The sequence below is a fragment of the Thermobia domestica genome, chromosome 6, assembly GCF_964235325.1.
Source record: "Thermobia domestica chromosome 6, izTheDome1.hap1.1, whole genome shotgun sequence".
Lineage (NCBI taxonomy): Eukaryota > Metazoa > Arthropoda > Insecta > Zygentoma > Lepismatidae > Thermobia > Thermobia domestica.
Window position 1 is genome coordinate 91,122,341 of NC_137459.1, and position 20,487 is coordinate 91,142,827.

At 35.4% G+C, this 20,487-nt stretch overlaps 1 protein-coding gene across 1 annotated transcript; it reads right to left on the reverse strand.

Annotated features, from left to right (window-relative positions):
- Positions 1-1,682: 1,682 nt before the first annotated feature.
- LOC145687237 (uncharacterized) lies at positions 1,683-20,111 on the reverse strand. Its single transcript, XM_081760710.1, has 2 exons — positions 17,868-20,111; positions 1,683-1,985 (listed from the first exon to the last, which is right to left on the reverse strand). The coding sequence occupies exons 1-2, from the start codon at positions 20,109-20,111 to the stop codon at positions 1,683-1,685; spliced, it is 2,547 nt and encodes an 848-aa protein (XP_081616836.1).
- Positions 20,112-20,487: the final 376 nt, after the last annotated feature.

The following is a 20,487-nucleotide window of genomic DNA, read 5'->3' on the forward strand; positions in this document are numbered from 1 at the left end:
TTATTATAAACAGCAGATACAATCGTTTTGCAAAATTAAAAAAAAAATCAATATCCTGTATAGATGTGTATAAAATATAGATAGCTACCGTTAAAATTGTCGTTACCCGTTAATATATTAGCAGTTACAGATATTTCACGCTAAACCTTATGTCACAAAAAGTGCAGAAACTTACGCAACGGTAATGTGAGGCCCCTGTCCTAATGGCAGTAATTCGTGTCAAGTGTTCATTGTTTCTATAAAATCTAATTTTCCACAGCAGTAAAATGTAGGTAGTAAACTCTGGCTTCAGACATCTCAATTAGCACACGTATCTGATTTGCTCGCTCACTTTTGCAGTGGACATATAACCACTTTAGTAACATGAAATATAATTTTCATAGAATATTGCAGAATAAATTCAAATCAGTTGTTTCCAGGCAACGTTACAGATACGCCTTAATGATAAAAATACGTGTACTTATTTGCTAAGTCGTGTAGTTGTGCGTCTCATTTCAGCATCGAAGCTATCCAAGACGTACTAATACAGTTTAAGATGTAATAGGAATCGCTGTAGTGTTTCAAATGGTCTCTTAGCGGTTATCGAATCCGGGACCACATGCACCAAAGGCTCCAAAGTTAGTTACTAGACCACCAGGGAAGGCTACTTACTGCAGTTTTGTACATAGTTTCATACTTATTGTTTCATTTTTTTAAAAAATCATCACACATTGGGAGTGGTCGTTCTCAAAGTCCACATATTTAAAGTGTGGGTTAAAATTTTGATGTCATGTACGTATATACATATCTATACAGGATGGCCCATATTTACTAGGGATGGCCAGAACTGGTTCCTGGTGAAACCGGTTTTCGGGTCTGAACGGATCCGGTTCTAGAAGATCCGGTTCCGGAACCGTTTTTTCGGATCCAGGTCTGGAACCGTTTTTTCTGATCCAGTACTGGAATCGGTTCTTCGGATACAGGTCTGGAACCGGTTCTTCGGTTCCAGATCTGGAACCGGTTCCCAAGCTCCGGTTCTGGAACTGGTTTTCGGATCCAGGTCAGGAACCGGTTCGGAAAACCGGATCTTTAAAAACTGGTTCCTCGCGGAACCGGTTCCGCTGGAACCGAAATTTGTGACTATCCCTACGCTAAACCCGACCTGCTGGCAGGCTGTGGACAGTGTACTAGATGAAATGGTGGAAGCGACAGGCAGGCGCCCAGGCGGCGGCCGCTTGTTTCATTTGGATAAATAAACTGGCTAACTGACAAACTCATTGGCTAAACAGGCAAACTGACCAACTCATTTTGCTAAACATCTACTGGTGGACCAATTTCTTTTCCTGGGGGCACAAGCGTGTCTGGGCGGGGAGGACACAAGCGCATTGTCCTCTTTGCAATTTTGAAGGTGAACTGTGTGCCTCCTTTACGGGTCTTTGGGGGTTTCGGACCCATGTCTTGAACCGGTTCCCAAGATTCGGTTCTGGAACTGGTTTTCGGATCCAGGTCAGAAACCGGTTCTTAAAACCGGATCTTTAATAACTGGTTCCTCGCGGAACCGGTTCCGCCGGAACCGGAACTTTGTGTCCATCCCTAATATTTACGTATATATTTCAAAGACTAAGACAAAGAAACTAGCAACATAACTTGAATATAAAATTGAGCATAAACACATCACACTCATACTTTTCCTTACAATAATTTTAATTTCTGTTTCCCATGACATGGCCCAACAACGCAACATCCAAATCGGTCTCAAGACGAAGAGCAACGTTGTCAGAAGCAGCTTGACCGACTCGTACTGATAGCCTGCGGAGCTCTTCTCTTGTAGCTTTCCGTAGTTCGATCAAATTGTTATGTAATGCTGATACACTTTGCCCGTTAAAACATCCCATAAGAAGAAAGTCAGGTGGTGTTAAATCAGGAGATCTAGCTGGCCATTCCATAGACCCACGTGGATCGATCCGGCGGTTTGGAAACATTTCGTTCAGCGACTCTCGCACTGTCTAGTAAACAATAACGATTCTAACTCCAGTGACTATTATCCCCACTCTCAGACCACAGAGTGTTGCCATATCGAAACTTTTTTTTTTATATATCTAGAATTACAAAAACCACAGTCATTCTATCATTATATACATTACTATGGACCAAATTGTATGTGTTTCCTAATGCATAAATATAATTTGTATATGAATGGGAAATTAATTTCGTCCATAGTCTGAAGTAGTACCTTCAATTAAAATCCAGACCATCTCTATCCTGAAATCTAAGTTGGATATACCCTACGATAATATACAACATCTCCCGAACCTAATAAAATCCAATATTAATAAACTATGCTAAAGACAGTAATTAAAGGGGAGTATGCGAAACCTACAAATTGTCTACTATAGGTCTAGATATCTATCGTGAAAAAAACGAAATAAATGTTTTCGTTCAAGACGTATCCTGTGCAGCAACGGGCAAACGTTATGTTATAGGGCTCATTAGCGTGATCTTAATAATTTTTGTGGGTGAAAACTTTAGACAGCAGGCTTAGGAGCAGTAAAAACGAAGTAGCTAGTTTTCTGCGTACATAATATATGAGGGCCATCTGTAAAGTAATATTATTAAAACATTAAACCACATAATAATATTATGTAGTTTAAAAAAATAATTTTAAAAGATGCTTTCGTTCAAGACGTATCCTGTGGAGTAACGGACATACGTTATGTTATAGGGCTCATTAGGGTGATATTAATAATTTTAGTGATTGAAAACTTTAGACAGCAGGCTTACAAGCAGTTAAAACGAAATAGTTAGTTTTCTGAGTACATAATATAGAAATATATGAGTGCCTTGTGTAAAGTAATATTATTAAAATGTCCGCTTGTGGAAGACGTAAATGGAAAATATATCAATATTGCTTGCTAAAATTTTGTAACCTAAAGGAGGAGTAAAATGAAACAAAGAAAGAAAGAAAGAAAGAAAGAAAGAAAGAAAGAAAGAAAGAAAGAAAGAAAGAAACAAAATAAAGAAAATAAAAACAAACTACCTTCCTCTGTATGAGATCTTGTAAATTTCTCTCTTCTCAAGATCTCTATCTTTCCTTTTCTCAACTTTCCCCACCTCTCTCTCTCTCTCTCCTTCGTTTTCCTTGTCACGGAGACCCAGTTTTAGGAAGGGGAAGCTTTGAGCAAATTTACATTTGAATACGAGAAATTGCTGGGCCAGTTTAGCGATATGCACAACTGCCAGGAACTTTGAAATGAAATTGCTGACTCAAACTTCTACCCTTATAGCAACTCGGAAATCTCGGTGTGAAACAGTAAGCAATATTATCCTCACAGAAGTTGAAACTTCAATAAGATGGATAATAATAATAATAATAATAATAATAATAATAATAATAATAATAATAATAATAATAATAATAATAATAATAATAATAATAATAATAATAATAAACGTGTTGAAAACAACTAAAAACAAGGAAAAAAGACAAATGATCTTATAATTCAGTGATATAATTTTAAAACTATAAAACAAAATAAGATCAGAAAACGACGGAAAATATTACGCCAGTTAAACAACAGATGAGGGAATTTAAGCAATTAGAGGATAAATGTGGTATGTAAGAAATTGTATATTTCGGGAAAAGTGATTTTCAAACAACGTCTGTTAACATACACTTTTCATCGTTCCTAAATTTCTTCACTGGGACGAGGACTCACTACATGATGTGTTATGTAGCATGACTGACATATAACACATGCATGAACCGCCAGAATTCAACGTTTCAGAAAAAAAATGTAACATAACGCTTTTACCCTATAAGAGTTTCAATTAGGAAATACTTAAAAGCTAAATTATATATATTAAGAAAAGTTATAAATTAAGACAAAATAATAATATGTTTCGTTAATCAGTCGCTTCTTACGATTATTAAAGCGCTCGTTCATATTGGTCATTTTCCATGACTTTTATATATCCCCTCTCCTCCCCATGTTGCGGGTCACGGCATCGGAAGTATATATATATATATATATATATATATATAGACTGCCCAGGAAAAAGAGTATAAGTCACAAATTGGCCAAAATGAGATAAGTCAAAATTTGAGATCTATGAGTCATGCTCCAGCTGCTGTTCACACGGTATACGTCAATTCTAAACGTGAACTGAATAATCGCGTTTTGGGACTGTTAGTATAAGTCATTCATACTTACGCCTTGTAGGGAAGAAGAGTATATGTTTACTTATATTGTTTTGACCAACATATAAACTTGTGACTTAATAGTATAAGTCAACATATACTATAAAGCCAAAGAAGTTATGTGTGTTGAAAGAGTATAAGTCATATTTTAATTTTGTTTATTATCAGATAATAGATTCTAATCTCACATGTTTAATAATGCTACTTAAATCTTAAATCACGGCTGCTTAATCGAATCAATAATATGCGTTTTGAAGCCTATTCAGTTTTGTCTAATGCAGTTTTTTTCTAATCGCATTTGTTTTATTCACATTGGTGAAGGTATTGCAACGGTGTTTAACAATCGACAAGCAGTGTGCTTTACTTCCCGCCTTTTCCCCTTCCGTATTGCAGTTTTCTTCTTTTTTTGTTTGTTTTGTTTTGGTAAAAGGTAACTACTAGAGGCTAAAAGGAATGGATTTCAGGGCGAAGAAAATCTTAGAATTGGTGAAAGCATCGCAACCAAATATCGGTACAAATAGTAAGAAGTATAATGTGCTGTATTATTTTATGTTCATAGTGGTTAGGATGTTGGAGGGCACTTTTAAAGCACTTTTGTATATCTAAATGATAGACCCAAGCATACCAATTTGGAGATCCGGTATACAACATAAAATAATATATTATTATTTTAAAATTCTGTTCAAACTTTCATAAACATTTGTTTTTGAATTTATGATGTTTCCTAAAGAATTGTAGAATTAGTAAAATCAAGAGTACTCTCGTAACTGGTGTGCAATAAGATTTAGGTTGCGTTACCAAGGCACAGACAAATAAGTTTTAAGAATCCCTTGCACTGGATTCGCTTCGTAACTAGTTTTAGCTGTGTTTTAGGCTAACAACTACGTACTTAAATCAGAACCATTAGAATAAAGTTATTAAGGATTTTGTTTGTCTGAGCCATCCGAACGCGTATGAGGTTAAATGGATTGGACAAAATTCAATCTCGTCCTGAATAATACTTTCCAGCCAATATCGTATGATTACGGTAGTATACGTAGAGATGAATCTAGTACTTTTAATGCATTAAACAAAGGTGTTTTTGTTTGGTTTAGTGTGTTAAAATTCCAGGAAGATGAAAATGGGTTGGCAGCATTGCGAGTAACCTTATTATTGACTGTTTCTATATTTGAACGATTGAAGCGAGTGCCTAAGATTGAACTCGGGTCATTTGTGTTTACAGTGTGTGTGTGACAGAGAGAGGTGTCATAACAACTGCCGAACGAGTGAACCAATTTGAATGGAACTTCCAGAGATTGTTTATTGATACAAAAGAAAATCGGACAAGGGGAAGGAGTGAAACCCCACGTAAAAGTTAAAAATGTGGAAAAATGAAGACATTATTATTAAAGTCGATTTTAATGGGCGGTTTTCTTCCATAGTTGCTTTATAAAAGTTTCGAACAATCGACCTCGCGAAACACCTGTGTAAGTTTCATTTTTAGAGAACACCCTTTTTATTTTTTCTGGCTACACCCTTATCTGATCCCCTTTTTCCAATCATGGTTCGGAATTCCTCAAGTATGCTTGCACATTAAACTTTTTGAAGCCAAAAGCAGAACAAAGACAAACACTTTCCATTTCAAAATTGACGGTAAACGCGTACGTGTGTGGAGAAGTTGTTTTATGTTAACATTGGATGAAACTCAAATGTTTGTTACATGGGCTATTGCCGATGGAACCACATCTGTTTCTGGAACCGCATCAGACGATAAAGGAGGCCACAGTGCGCCGAGAAACAAACACTCCGACGAAAAACTTGATGAAGTAAAGCGCCATATCTCTCCATTCCCAGCATATGAATCGCATTACACAAGACGTAGAAGCTGTCGTTTGTTTTTGCCACTACATTTGAATTTATAGATTATGTACAAGCTTTACACCGAGCAATATTTGAATCCGGTATCTCGTAACATATAGGAAAGAGAATTTCATAAGATGAATCTGAAATTTAAGCAGCCTAAAGTTGATACCTGCAACAAGTGTGATGTTTTACATATACGAAAGTCTATCGCTGTGGATGAAGAAGTGAACATTGCTCAGGAAGAATAGAATCAACATCATTTAGAAGCTGAACTTGCATACCGTGCAAAGGACAAGGACAAAGAAATAGCGAAACAGACTTCGTCAATGAGATGCTACACTTTCGACCTTGAACAATGTTTACCAACCCCTTATCTGAATACGCCCGTGGCATTTTACAAACGTCAGTTTACAACGCACGAAACGAGTACTGGAAGTGTGAACTGTTACATGTGGAACGAAACTGAGGGTGCTCGGGGGGGAAACCAGATCGCCACATACATATACAAAGAACTGATGTATCTTCCTCATGATGTGAAACATGTTGTGTTATATTCAGATACTTGCGCCGGCCAAAACAAAAAATCGCATGTAGCTGCTGTGTTTTTTGTTGTTATGCAAGACAACGAACACCTTGAATGCATTGACCTAAATTTTTGGTTAGCGGTCACAGCCACATGGAATGCGACGTCGACCATGGGTTGATAGAGAAACAGAAGAAGAGACTAAACATACCAATTTCCCACCCTCATGATTGGTATCAATTGGTGCGTTCAGTAGGCAAAAAGACCAATTTCAATGTTACAGAACTCAAATACAGTGATTTCATCGACTTCGGTGATCTCTACAAAACTGTTTTGTTCTTCGCAAAAAAGATGAAGACGGTGCTCAATTTAGTTGGCATAGTGCAAAATGGTTCCGATATGACAAGCAACTTGGAAAACTGTACTATAAAAACACACTAGATGAAAACGAACCTTTCAGGACCATCGATTTCAGCCGGAGAGGATGTTCCCAAGCTGCTTTGATGCCTCCAAAATGCTACATTACCACATTACATATCACAAGGGAAAAGAAGGACCTTTTGGCTCTTCTTCCACTGACACCTGAAACATTCCACGCCTTCTAACAAGGACTGAAAATATCAGATATCCCAGAAGTATATCCAGACATAGAAGAGCATGAAGAAAATGAGTGAAAATAGATTGCAGTGTCACGTGTACGAATTTTATTTTGAGAACAATGAATGAACATGAAGTTCAGATATTGATGTTCATTTACAAAGAAATGCTTAATATAAACATTGTATGTTTATTATGCATCTTCATTTAATTTTCGTGAAATACAGTTATTGTAAACATTTGAGAAATCTAAGTGTAAGCAATTTTATAAAATGAATTGAAATAATACATGTAGAGTAATGGTGTTTCTGTTTAGTGGCAAGAAATATTCTACTCCCAAGGAAAATAACTTTCTTTTGGAATAGAATACTCCTAGCCATTAAAAGGAAACATCACTATTCTAAACGTATATTTCAATATTTATTATTAATATGTGCACAACCAGGAACCTTTTTAAAAGTACATTTTGACGAAGAATAAAAGTTGAATTTCGTTTATATGACGAATATTACATGTGTATCACGTAATGTAAAATAGTGCATAATAGAATAAGTCCACATCAAAACGCTGGTTAAAATAGTATAAGTCAAATATTTCAAAGACCGTTTGATATTAGTGAAAGATTCATCCTTTCTCAACATTCTACTTGCTAGCAATAATGTTCCGTTACGACAGTGTTCGGCAAAACTGTAACGTATTTCAGTAAAATAAAAAAAATCGCCTCCTGAAAAACTGTGTTTTTTGACTTATACTCTTTCTCCCGGGCAGTCTATATATATATATATATATATATATATATATATATATATATATATATATATATATATATATATATATATATATAGATAGATAGATAGATAGATAGATAGATAGATAGATAGGTAGATCCCCTTCCAACATTTTTGCAGGGCTAAATTTGGATTTAAATAGCATCAGAAGTGTCACTTTTCATTTCAGTGACCTTAAAACAATATTTTCGATACTAATATTGGTCATTTTCGATCATTTGTAAATGAATTTCCTCTGTTTTAAGTTACATCGTCAAAGTGATATGGCAAAAATCATTTCATGTTCGAACTTCATCTAGGTTGAAAATTTGATCGAGATCGGTTCGGTGGTTCAATAATTTTTATTTATTTGTATATATCTCCCCCTCCAACCTCCTTCCTTAAGTTCTATCGTCAAAGTGAATAGAAGAGTACCATCTCAGACCCGAACCTCATCTATGTTGAAAATTTAGTCGAAATCGGTCAGGTGGTCCAAGAGTGAAGACAAACAGACATTCACTTTCATGTTTATTTTCTACATATATCTCCGCCTTATTCTCCCCCTCTCCTACGTTGCACAAAGTTAAATGATGAAAAATATCCCAAGCCCGAACGTCATCAATGTTGGAAATTTGATTGAAATGCTCGGGTGGTTCAAGAGTTATTAAGTTTTATTCATTTTCATATATTTCCCCTACTCTCCTCTCCCTCTCCTAAGATCTACTGTCAAAATGAAATAATAAAGAACTTTCCAGGTTTGAACTTCATATATGTTAAAAATTTGTTTGAGATCGGTCGGGTAGTTCAAAGGTAATTAATTCACAAACATAGCCACTTTTATTTTTATATTTATTGATTTTTGTATATCTTCCCCTCCAACCCCTTCCCTACGTTGTTCCGTCAAAGTGAAATAATAAAAATCACCCCAGTCCCGAATCTCATCCATATTGGAAAGTTGATCAAGATCGGTCGGGTGGTCCAAGAGTTATAAGTTTTATTTAGTTTTTCTATGTCCCCTCCACCCCTCCCCTAAGGTGCTCCGTCAAGGAAAATAGCTAAAAACACTCCCAGGCGGAGCCGCATCTAGGTTGAAGATTTGATCAAGATCGGTCGGTCGGTTCAAGAGATTAAGAGTCACAAACATGTGAAATGTTGATATTTTACATGCTTAAGTACCAAATTTCACGATTCTCCCATGAACGGTTTTTATTTTACAGGTAATTGAATGAACCAGGGCGGAGACAGATGTCAAATTCACCAAAGAGGAGTTGCGAGGTGCAATGAAGTTCTTCTTCCTGCAACAGAAGTCGCCCAAGGAAATCCATGGTTGAATGCTAGACACATTGGGTGGACAGTGCCCTTCATACTCCACTGTGAAGAAATGGTGTGCGAACTTCAAGCATGGTGAATTTTCAACAGAAGATGGTGACAGGTGTGGCAGGCCAGTGTCTGTGTCAACTCCGGAAAAAGTGGACCAGATTCATGACCTGATTTTGAGCAACAGACGAATTTCGCTTTAGAAGATAGCTGACAAAGCGCACACATACAAAGAACGTGTTGGGTCAATAATACATGATCAGTTGGACATGCGCAAGCTTTCTGCGAAATGGATTTCGAAATGTTTGAACGCGGATCAGAAACGCGAATGTGTGAGATAATCGCAGGTGATTTTACGGCATTTTGCGAACTCCAAGGACGATTTTTTGAATTGGCTTGTTACCTAGGATGAAACGTGGTTGCATTACTTTAATCCGGAAACCAAACAGCAGTCATGCGAGTGGCGCAACTCAGGATCTCCAAGGCCCAAAAAATTGAAAGCACTAAAGTCCGCAGCGAAAGTGCTTGCCTCAATATTCTGGGATAAGGATAGTGTTTTGCTCTCAGACTACCTTCCAAAGGGCCAAACCATAACTGCAGAGTATTACTGCAGCCTGCTCGCTAAGGAAAAGGACGCTATTAAAGAAAAGCGCTGGGGGAAAGTTGACACGAGGTGTCTTGTTCTTGCAGGACAATGCTTCTGTCCACAAGGCTGGCAGAACAATGGATTTTTTGAGGGACCTAGGGCTTCAGTGCATTGACTACCCACCTTACTCACCAGATCTTGCCCCTTATGATTATAATCTGTTTCCAAAACTCAAAACAGCATTGAAAGGACAGAAATTTCAGTGGTGAAGAGGTGATAACAGCTGCGGAACAGTTTTTTGCAGACCTTGAGTATTTTTTTTTTTTTTTTTTGGAGGGGTTGGAGTTGCAGCATCGAATTTCCAAGTGTGTTGACCTTCGAGGGGACTACGTTGAATAGCCTCACACTTTCATGCCTGCAGCTCAAGTCCTTCTGGGTCGGGCGGAGAACATATCAGCTCACCCTTGTATATATATATATATATATATATATATATATATATATATATATATATATATATATATATATGTGTGTGTGTGTGTGTGTGTGTGTGTACTTAAAATCATTTCTAAGTCAAGACAAATAGACAAATTAAATACAGTTTTAAGACAAACAATGATTATAATTTTTTACAAGTCTTGAGATTAAAACATGTTTGTTGTTTGTTGGTTAAAACACTATTTTCTTATTTGCACCAATATATTGTAACTTTAATCTTCATTTATAAATCTTGTATAAGGAAGAAAGAAAGTAGAGTGAATGGAAAGCATGCAACTTATTGTCATCATTAAAAGAAAAAAAATCTGTTCTTTCGTATTTTTGATTATAAATGTGTTTTTTTTTTTTTTTTTTTTTTAAATATCACTTCTAACATTATACGTTGACCAGACTAAAACAGTTCTACTCATACTCAATTCAAGAAAATAATAGAAATAATAATAATAATAATAATAATAATAATAATAATAATAATAATAATAATAATAATAATAATTATTATTATTATTATTATTATTATTATTATTATTATTATTATTATTATTATTATTATTATTATATTCAAGGGTCTTTCCTAGTAAGATAGTGAAATCGGCCCTTGATCCAAATTGGGTCGCTATTGACACAAAAAGTTTAACCTTGAACTGAAACTACCTAAAAAAAATGATCCCCTACACCCTCCCCTTACCGCATTATTGTATCATACATGCTGAAAATTGAATATTTTTTTTTTTCTAAATTTTGGCTGGGGTAGTTGAAAAATTTTGAAAGTTTCACAGATTGTAGATACAATCTAGCTGTAAATGTGCATTTTTTTCAAAACCATCATACGTATTTTCTTTATTTTTTTAGGTGTTGAAAATTTCAGAAAAAATGTAGATTTTTTGGGGGAGGGACACGTGATTTTTTTGATTAAAAATGTGTTATACCCTCAGGTACAACATATATTTTTTTCGGGACCTGAAAGTGATGGCAAGATTGTCAAAAAGAAATAAAACTGAAAACAAACGTGTTTTTTCACAGAGTTTCCACCATTTTAGGGCCCTCAACGTGGGAGCCTCTTCAAACAATCCTTTGTCAAAGTTTTAAATTTTCCTTTGTTTTGCGTCCCTTCCGCTTCTGTCGTTCTTCGGCTCATTCGATTCTGTCAATTTTGGAATAGAAACACCAAATATATCTCCGTAATAATGCGCCCATTTCAACTGACTCTTGCACAACGAAGTTACACACACCTCGCGTCGGCTCCTCGTATTAGCAATCAGCAATCCAAGCAATCAGTGCCTGCTTCACTGGCCGCACACAGTGGCGCTCTCTGCCGGTCGCGCTCTCTACCGCGAGCTGTGTAACTTCGTTGTGCAAGAGTCGGTTGAAGTGGAAGCACCGTTACGGAGATATATTTGGTGATTCTATTCCGAAAGGGGCACAATCAAAGCAGCCGAAGAACGACAGAAGCAGAAGGGACGCAAGAGAAAGGAAAATCGTGAACTTTGACAAATTATTGTTTGAAGAGGCCCTCACCTTGACGGCCCTAAAATGGTGGAAAAACTGTGCGAAAAACACGTTTGTTTTAAGTTTTATTTCTTTTTGACAATCTTACCATCACTTTCAGGCCCCTAAAAAAGAAAATATGTTGTACCTAACAATATAACAAATTTTTAACCCAAAAAAATCAGCGACGTGTCCCCCCACAAAAAATCTACGTTTTTTTTTTTTTTTTTTGAAATTTTTAACACGCAAAAAATAAAGAAAATATGCATCGATGATTTTTTAATAAAATGCACATTTACACCTAGATTGTAACTACAATCTGCGAAACTTTCAAAATTTTTCGACCACCCCCACCAAATTTTTTTAAAAAAATATTCAATATTGAGCATGTATGATACGATAATTCGGAAAGGGGAGGGAGTCATCTTTTTAGGTAGTTTTAGGTCAAGGGTAACCTTTTGGGTCAATAGCGACACAATTTGGATCAAGGGCCGATTTCACTATCTTCCTAGGAAAGACCCTTTATTAAACATTTCAAAATAGTCCTCCACTTGTTCACACCACAGCGATTCTCCAGGATCTTGCTATCATCATAGCTTTCTGATATCAGAGTTTTAATGGCCTTAACTAGTAATCAACACACGTTGCCAGCTAATTTGTCCGAGGGAGAAAATAAACATTTGATTTAATTCATTTTCCTTTCTTGTTTTAAGTTTTTCTAATCGGCATAACCGTGGGACGTAAAACTCAAACATTTTTTTTTTTTTTTTTTAGTTTGTGCCACTCTGTAAGGTGAATCAGTGATAACCAGTTCCAAAGCGGTCTTGGGCGATAGGCTTCGGATCACGAGGCACAATCCATTGAGGGTTTGAGTCCCTCTCAAGATCGGGTTTTTAATTGTCCTCGAGGTTACTTTGTTCAAAGTCCCTGTTGCTAAAGTCAATGGTAAAAAAAAAAACTATGAAAACTATGATAATTAGTAAACAGATTAATTAAGAAAGGATTAGCTAATCACTTAATATTTAAAATATTTGGTAGAGCTTTCGTCCCTGTGTTGATCTTGCGCCAAAAGAACTTAATGATAAATATACGCCGTGTACATAAATATTCTCGGGGTTCTTCTATTTCAACCCATTTTTGTTCACTCAATCATCAGAATCATAACTGTCTCTCACATTGTCATTCTACCAATAATAAATTGGTAGAATGAAAATGTGGGAGGGAACGGAAATACCCGAGAAAAACCCACGGGCACTATGTTGTCCAACACAAATTTTCTTGGCCGGGGATCGATCAAGGTCCCTACTCACCAGAGGTAAACACTCTACCACTGAGCCACCGTGTCTCCTACATTGGTGATGTGAATATAAGAGTCAGTATTTCCGTAATCTCAGCCCATAAAAGACGTCATGTATATTCAACAAGACGTTCCAGCTGTCTTTACATCCTCACTTCTCAGGTATTTATTTGGTAGTAGTCGGATGAACTTCTGATCCGCATTTGGATAGAAATGGAAAATTGCGTTTGTATTATAGAGCTAGTTTCGATATAAACGGGCACACGTGCTTCTTTAGATAATAGAAACAACTAGAAACATAATGAAATTCATTGAATTGAAGCTCAAATTTTTGCCTTTTAGAAGAATTTTCAGTGTAACGAGTTGTCAGGTGCTATTTGCCTCTTTCATCTTCTTGGCCCACTCGTCTTACGCTAGGAGGCACGGTGGCTCAGTGGTAGAGCATTTACATCTGGGGCGTGAGATTTCTGGTTCGATCCATGGCCAAGTAAGTTTGTGGTGAACAATAGAGTGTCCATAGGTTTTCTCGGGATGCTCCCGTTCACCCGTCTACTTTCTCATTACACGAATTCTTCACTAATCACTCACTTACTTTGATCATATCCCTTAGCCTAAAAGGTACAAAAGGAAGGCAGCGTAAGGCGGGGCAGGGAAAAAACAGAATCTTCGCACTAAGGGTGCAGTTCAAGCGCCAAAATAAATGGCAGGATAAAACCGCATCCTCAACTGTGCACCGACCAGAGATGAATCACATAGGTCTGGATGCAATGGCCATTAGAAACAACAGAAGACAACATTTCCAGTAAGTAACTGTTCTTCTGGTAGAATCAACGACCCGTCAAAATCAAAACATCAAAACCAAACATTTTTTTGTACTTCCAAAATGTAAACGGTCTGCGAACTAAAACCTGTTGTTTTCATAATGCTGTTTTATCTAAATCTTATGACTTTATTAGCTTGACAGAAACTTCATTAACGATAAATCATTCTGACTCAGAATTATTTGATGATAGGTATGTGATCTGGAGGCAAGATAGAAATACTGAGCAATACAAAAATGGCAACGGGTGGGGGCGCATTGCATGCTGCGCTTAGAAAATATAATATTCAAAAATTTAAATAGCTGGGAAACTAACTTTGAAAGTGTAATTGTCAAACTGGTTTTGAACTTAATTACCATGTATATTTATACTGTTTACATAGAGCCTACTTCATATATACGAACAGTTCTTTTTTTTCTTTTTTTCTTCTTCTCTTTTTTGAATGTGTAGAATCAAATTGTCCTGTGGGTTGGACAATTCTTTGTGTAGGGGATCTGAATCTACGACAAATAACTAGTTCAAATTTCGATTTAATGACGTCATCAGCTAAATGTAAAAGTCTTGAAAACTTTATGTACCCCTTTAATTTGATTTCAATCAATAACATTACTAATAGCAATGGCCGAACCTTAGATCTTGTTTTTACAAACATCTCAAAAGTAACAGTTCAAAGAGAATGTGATCCACTTGTAACAGAAGATAGACATCATCCTCCCCTTCTTATTCAGTTTACAGCATTGTATTCAACCGAACTTAAAACAGTGCCTAACACATTAGGTTATAATTTTAGGAAAGCAGATTTTGAAAAACTTTACCGAAACGTATTAGCTACGGACTGGGGGATTTTGCAGAATATTAAGAATATCAATCAAGCTGTGGATCTATTTTATGAAGTACTGTATCAAATATTCGATTATTCCTTTCCCCATAAAAGAGCAACTAATGAAATCTACCCTACATGGTTTACCCCGAATATTATTAATAAAATTAAACGTAAAACGTATCATCGTAAAAAGGAAGTCGTCTCAGTGTAGGCAACACTAAGTACCATGAAGAGCAATTCCGTCAACTGCGTAGGGAAATTAAAGCAGAAATAACTGTTGCTTATAAATATTTTTTTTAAGCAGTACAGAATATAAATTAAAAAATGATCCGAAATTGTTATGGTCCTTCATTAAAAATAAATCGCGTTACTTGTCTTCTAATTGCATACAGTACAATGGTCACGACCTTACTGATGATAGGGACATAGCTAAATTATTCGGGCAACATTTTAGTTCAGTCTATGGCTCCTTAAAAGCGGAATATGACGTATCGAGCATGTCTCTAAATATATTGTTGTATGAATATAATTTGATAACGAATTCGCCCGGTACTTGTTCTAATGTTAGTATATGTATAATTGGTAAAGATATGTATGTTGCAAATTTCGTGTCAAAAAGCAGTAAATAAGAACAATAAACAAAAAGAAAACTTTCTTTTCAATTTAGCAACATTTTGTTTTACTCATTCTAATTTTCGTATTTATAATTCTTGTTTTATGAAATTTATCACAAATATAAATTTCCCGATTATACACATAGTATCAGTATTAAAAATACCCTGCAAAATCATTATCAAATTATATTCTTACAAGAAGACAATTATAGATATGCGACAATAATTTTGAACATGAGTGAACATTGTGAAAGGGTGTTCAGATATATATTTTACAACCTCTGGATATTATATTTAATTTATCTATAAAAAATGTACCTTTCCTGAAAAATGGAAGGAGTCAGTTGTGTGTCTTATACCCAAAACGAACATAGCTAGTAACATTGAAAAATTCCGACCAATTTCTATTTTATCTGCGTTTGCCAAGGTGTATGAATATATGTTGCATAAACGAAAAACGGATCATGTTAAACCTGCATTGTCTGTCAGTCAACATGGATTTCTGAAGGGTAGATCTACTGCATCAAATCTAGCACTAATAACAGATTATATTTCGAAGGAACTTGACAAGCAAGGACAAATAGATGTCATAAATGCCGACTTTTCTAAAGCATTTGACGTCATTGACCATGACATTCTCTTAAACAAACTATCATCCTTTAATTTCTCGAAGTCAACTCTGCAATTGTTTGCTTCCTATCTTCAAAATCGTAAACAAACTGCACTGTATCGAAATCACAAATCTCAAATCTTTCACGCAACATCTGGAGTCCCTCAAGGCTCGGATCTGGGACCTTTACTTTTAATTTTGGCGATATATGGTATTCCTGAGTGCTTTCAATTTTCTAGAAATCTACACTTTGCTGATGACCTTAAAATATTCAACACAATTAAAACAATTCAGGACTGTTTAGAACTTCAGAGTGACTTACAAAATATTGAAACTTGATGTAAAAACAATAAATTTAAGTTAAATGTTCGTAAATCCAGAACGTTTACTAGAAAATAAAAATATATTCAATGCGATTATTCATTATTAGGGGAAAAACTGAAAAAAGATCGATTTTATAAGGAATTTGGGAGTTATTTTTGATTCAAAATTATCCCTTATTCAGCATATTGAAACTATTTGCAAATAAGCCTACAAAAATCTTGGGTATATTTATGGAGTCAATAAAGATTTCCAAAATGACCAAACTTTAATTGTGCTGTATTATGCATACATCAGGTCGAAATTAGCATAATGTAGTACTATATGGAACCCTAATATACAGAAATACTAAAAATAAGCGTACTAAAAATAAATTTTTAAAGCTTCTTACACTTAAGAAAACACAATTCTACCCGAAATTTGAAAGCTACATTAAGCTAGTTGAAAATTCTAAATTTGAAACTTTAGAACTCAGGAGAAGAAAGATTGATTTATAGTTTTTATATAAACTCTTTCATGGCAAAATGACTGACCTGATCTTAACGAACAAATATGTATCCAAGTATCATCCACTAAATTGCGCACTGATTCGATATATATATATATATATATATATATATATATATATATATTGAATTGAATTGAATTGAATTGAATTTCTCTTTATTTCAGCGGCCGAGGTTCAGCCGGAGGCTGCTCTGCCACCTAACCCTTGTCATCATTACAAAGAAAAGAAAGAAAAAAAAATAAAGACACAAATAAGATACAAGATACAAATAACAACATAACATGATACAATCAATAATACTAATAATAAATAAAACACTCAGTAAATGTAAATGAAAAAAAAAAAAACTATACTCATACTGCTAGTCCAATTTCATACCAATTTCAGTCCAATTTCAAACTGTAGTAAACCTGTCATGTGTGCCAATGCTTTGTCTCTGATCTCTAAATAATAATGTTTGGAGTGATGATTTAAATAAATTATACGGTTTGTCAGTGATTAACTTTGGTAGGGAGTTCCAGATTCTTACTGCCGAGATTGAAAATGTCTTCTCTGTTATTTTTAAAGAATGCCGGGGCATATTCAGCTTATTACTTCCTCGGGTATTGTAGCGGTGAATTTCTGATCTGCATGTTAATTTATGATGCAAGTAAGGTGGTGCTTTATGTGAATTTATTTTGTATAGTAAACAACAGTATCGGAGATATCGTCTTCGGGACATGGTTAGGATATTGTTTTCATTAAGTACCGGCAGAATATGCTGAGACTTCCTGTAATTGAGAGAGAAGCGTATAGAGTAATTCTGTATTTTCTGAATTGCTCTAGTATTTTGAGTGGAGAGAGAGCTACCATATATTGAATCACAGTAATCGAACAGAGGCAAAATCAGAGTGTTAACAAGATATAGTCTTGTTTCTTGCGATAAATAGCCTTTCAATTTATAAAGCTGTCGTAAGATGCGCTTAGCTTTAATACACTGTTCAGAAATGTGTTTATTCCAGCTAAGCCCTTGGTCTATTATTAAGCCTAGATCTTTTACAAAGGGAGAAAATGGAATACTGGAATTCACTACAGTTACTTTTAGGTCATCAGGGTTGATTTTGCTCAACTGATGTGATGTTCCCAATACAGTGAAAACACATTTTAATGGATTAAGTAAAAGACCATTCTTAAGGCACCAGTTGCTAACAGCTGAAAGATCCGCATTAAGTAACTCTATTGAGTCCATAATATTTCCAGGCGTACTACTGATGAAGATCTGGGTATCATCCGCATAGAAGTGAACTGATGAATGTTTTATGACTGTAGAAAGATCTGCTGAAAAGAGTGAAAATAATAGGGGACCTAATATTGAACCTTGCGGAACTCCTGCCTTTATCAGGGATGGGGTAGATACCTGAGTCTTTTCTCCTCTTAATATTACTTGTTGCTGTATACAAGAGAGATAACTGTGGAACCATTTAATAACTGATTCCGAGAAGTTGTAATATTTCATTTTGGCCAGTAGGAGTTCATGATTTACTAGATCAAAAGCCTTCGAAAGATCCAACAAGACCAAAACTGTTACCATTGAATTTTCTATTGAATTCAAAATTGAATCTGTAATTTCTAAAAGGGCTGTGGTTGTGCTATATTCTTTACGGAAGCCGGATTGAGTAACAGGCAATATTTCATTTTTATTGATAAAAGTTGTTAATTGCTGAAATGCTACCTTTTCTAGTACTTTGGAGATAATTGGAAGTATACTGATGGGACGAAGCTCATCAAGCGACTGTACAACTGTCTGCTTGGGCAGTGGAACCACCTTCGCTCGCTTCCACAGTTCTGGAAAACAACCTTGAGTTAATGAGTAATTTACTATGTGAGTAAGTGGAGTTAAAATAAACGGAACAGACAGTCGAAGCATTTTTCCTGTTATTCCATCAAATGCATATGTGTTGGATTTAATACTGTGTATTGCAGTTTTAACTTCTGTTTCGTTTACAGTGTGAAACTTAAACGTTTCAATATTGCTATTTAGTTTACGCGATGATAGCCAATGCGTTTGTTGATCAAGTACTTCAGTGCTTGTCTCAGACATTTTATAGACACTTGTGAAATGTGAATTTATAGCTTCAATGTCATTTACATCATCTGGAAGAATCAAGCATGAATTGCTTTTACCTACACCAAGATCACGCAAAGTTTTCCAAATGTTACGTACATCATTAGTAGATATCATACGATCAGAAAAATACGCAGTCTTTTCTTGTCGCACAATAGTAGTTGTGAAGTTACGCAAACGTCTGTAATCCTCCCAATGCAACTGATTCTTCGTTCTTTTATATTTTCTGTAAGCACGGTCACGCAACTTCATTAAAAGTTTTGTGTTACTTGAAATAAAGGGAAGAGTGTTCTTCGATAGCCTTTTCGTTTTGAGCGGTGCATGGTTATCAAAAATGTCAAGTATAGAGTTTTGTAAAAATTCAACTTTATTATATATTGTTTTCATTTGAATAATATCATCCCAGTTGTAATTTTGTGCATCATGATAAAACGATTCGGTATTAAATGAAGCGTAAGTACGACACTGAATTACTCTACTGGGAGTTTTGGATATTGTATGAAGCTTGAGAGTGACGTGAATTACGCTGTGGTCTGATGTTCCAATGGGTGGACTAACTCCAAACGAGTGTACCTGTTCCGGGTTGTCAGTAATAATTAAATCTAGCAAAGATTCGGTAGTTTCAGTGACTCTCGTGGGTTCATTTATTAACTGTGTGAAACCTAATATGTTAATAATAGATTTCAAGTAAATAGTTTCTTGTTTATCTGGACAGAGTTGATCGCAATTGAAATCACCAACAACGAATATTTGGTCGACTTGTGGATATAGTTCCAATACGGCATCTTCGATCGCTGACAATTCCCTATATGGTATGCTGGGAGATCTATATACAGCAGTAATACCAATTGACAAGTGGTTTACATTAACAACAAGATTTAATATTTCTATATCTTGATAAACATCGTTAGATTGAAAGTCAACAACTTTCACTTTAATATGTTTTAAGTAGTAAATCAGCATGCCTCCACCCCTCCCTTTGTCACTGCGAATGACTGAATATCCTGGAATCTCAATTTGCCTTGTACTTATAGAATCGTCCAACCATGTTTCCGATATAATCAAAATGGAACATTTTGTGGAGACAGCAAGTAGCCGTACTTCGTCAATTTTAGGAAAAAGAGAACGGACATTTGCATGCATAATCTTAAAATTTGACGAAGCAGCAGATTGAGTAAGGATCTGAAACCCCACATTGTTTATGTTTGTACTACCCATATTCAAATACAAAGATTATAATTGAAATGTATGTAAAAAACACCATTAAAGCAGTAATTGAGCTCTGACGAAACCGAAAGGCTACACTGACACACATGGCATGATGACTGCCTTTTCTACCGATAAATATAAAATAAAATACCATAGAACATAGATGACTAAATTTACAGTAAAGAAGAAATAACAGTATGGGAAAAAATTGCCTTATAAATGCAGTTCTAACATAGGCGCTTTTGTATTTATCACGTAACGCACACTTCATAAAACAGTGCTTAAAATTTAGCATTTTCATCGTGTTGTTAAGTTGTTAGCTTCATCATGTCCAGTTGAGATTTGTAACGTGATGAGTAACTAACTGACAACATTGGTACAAGCA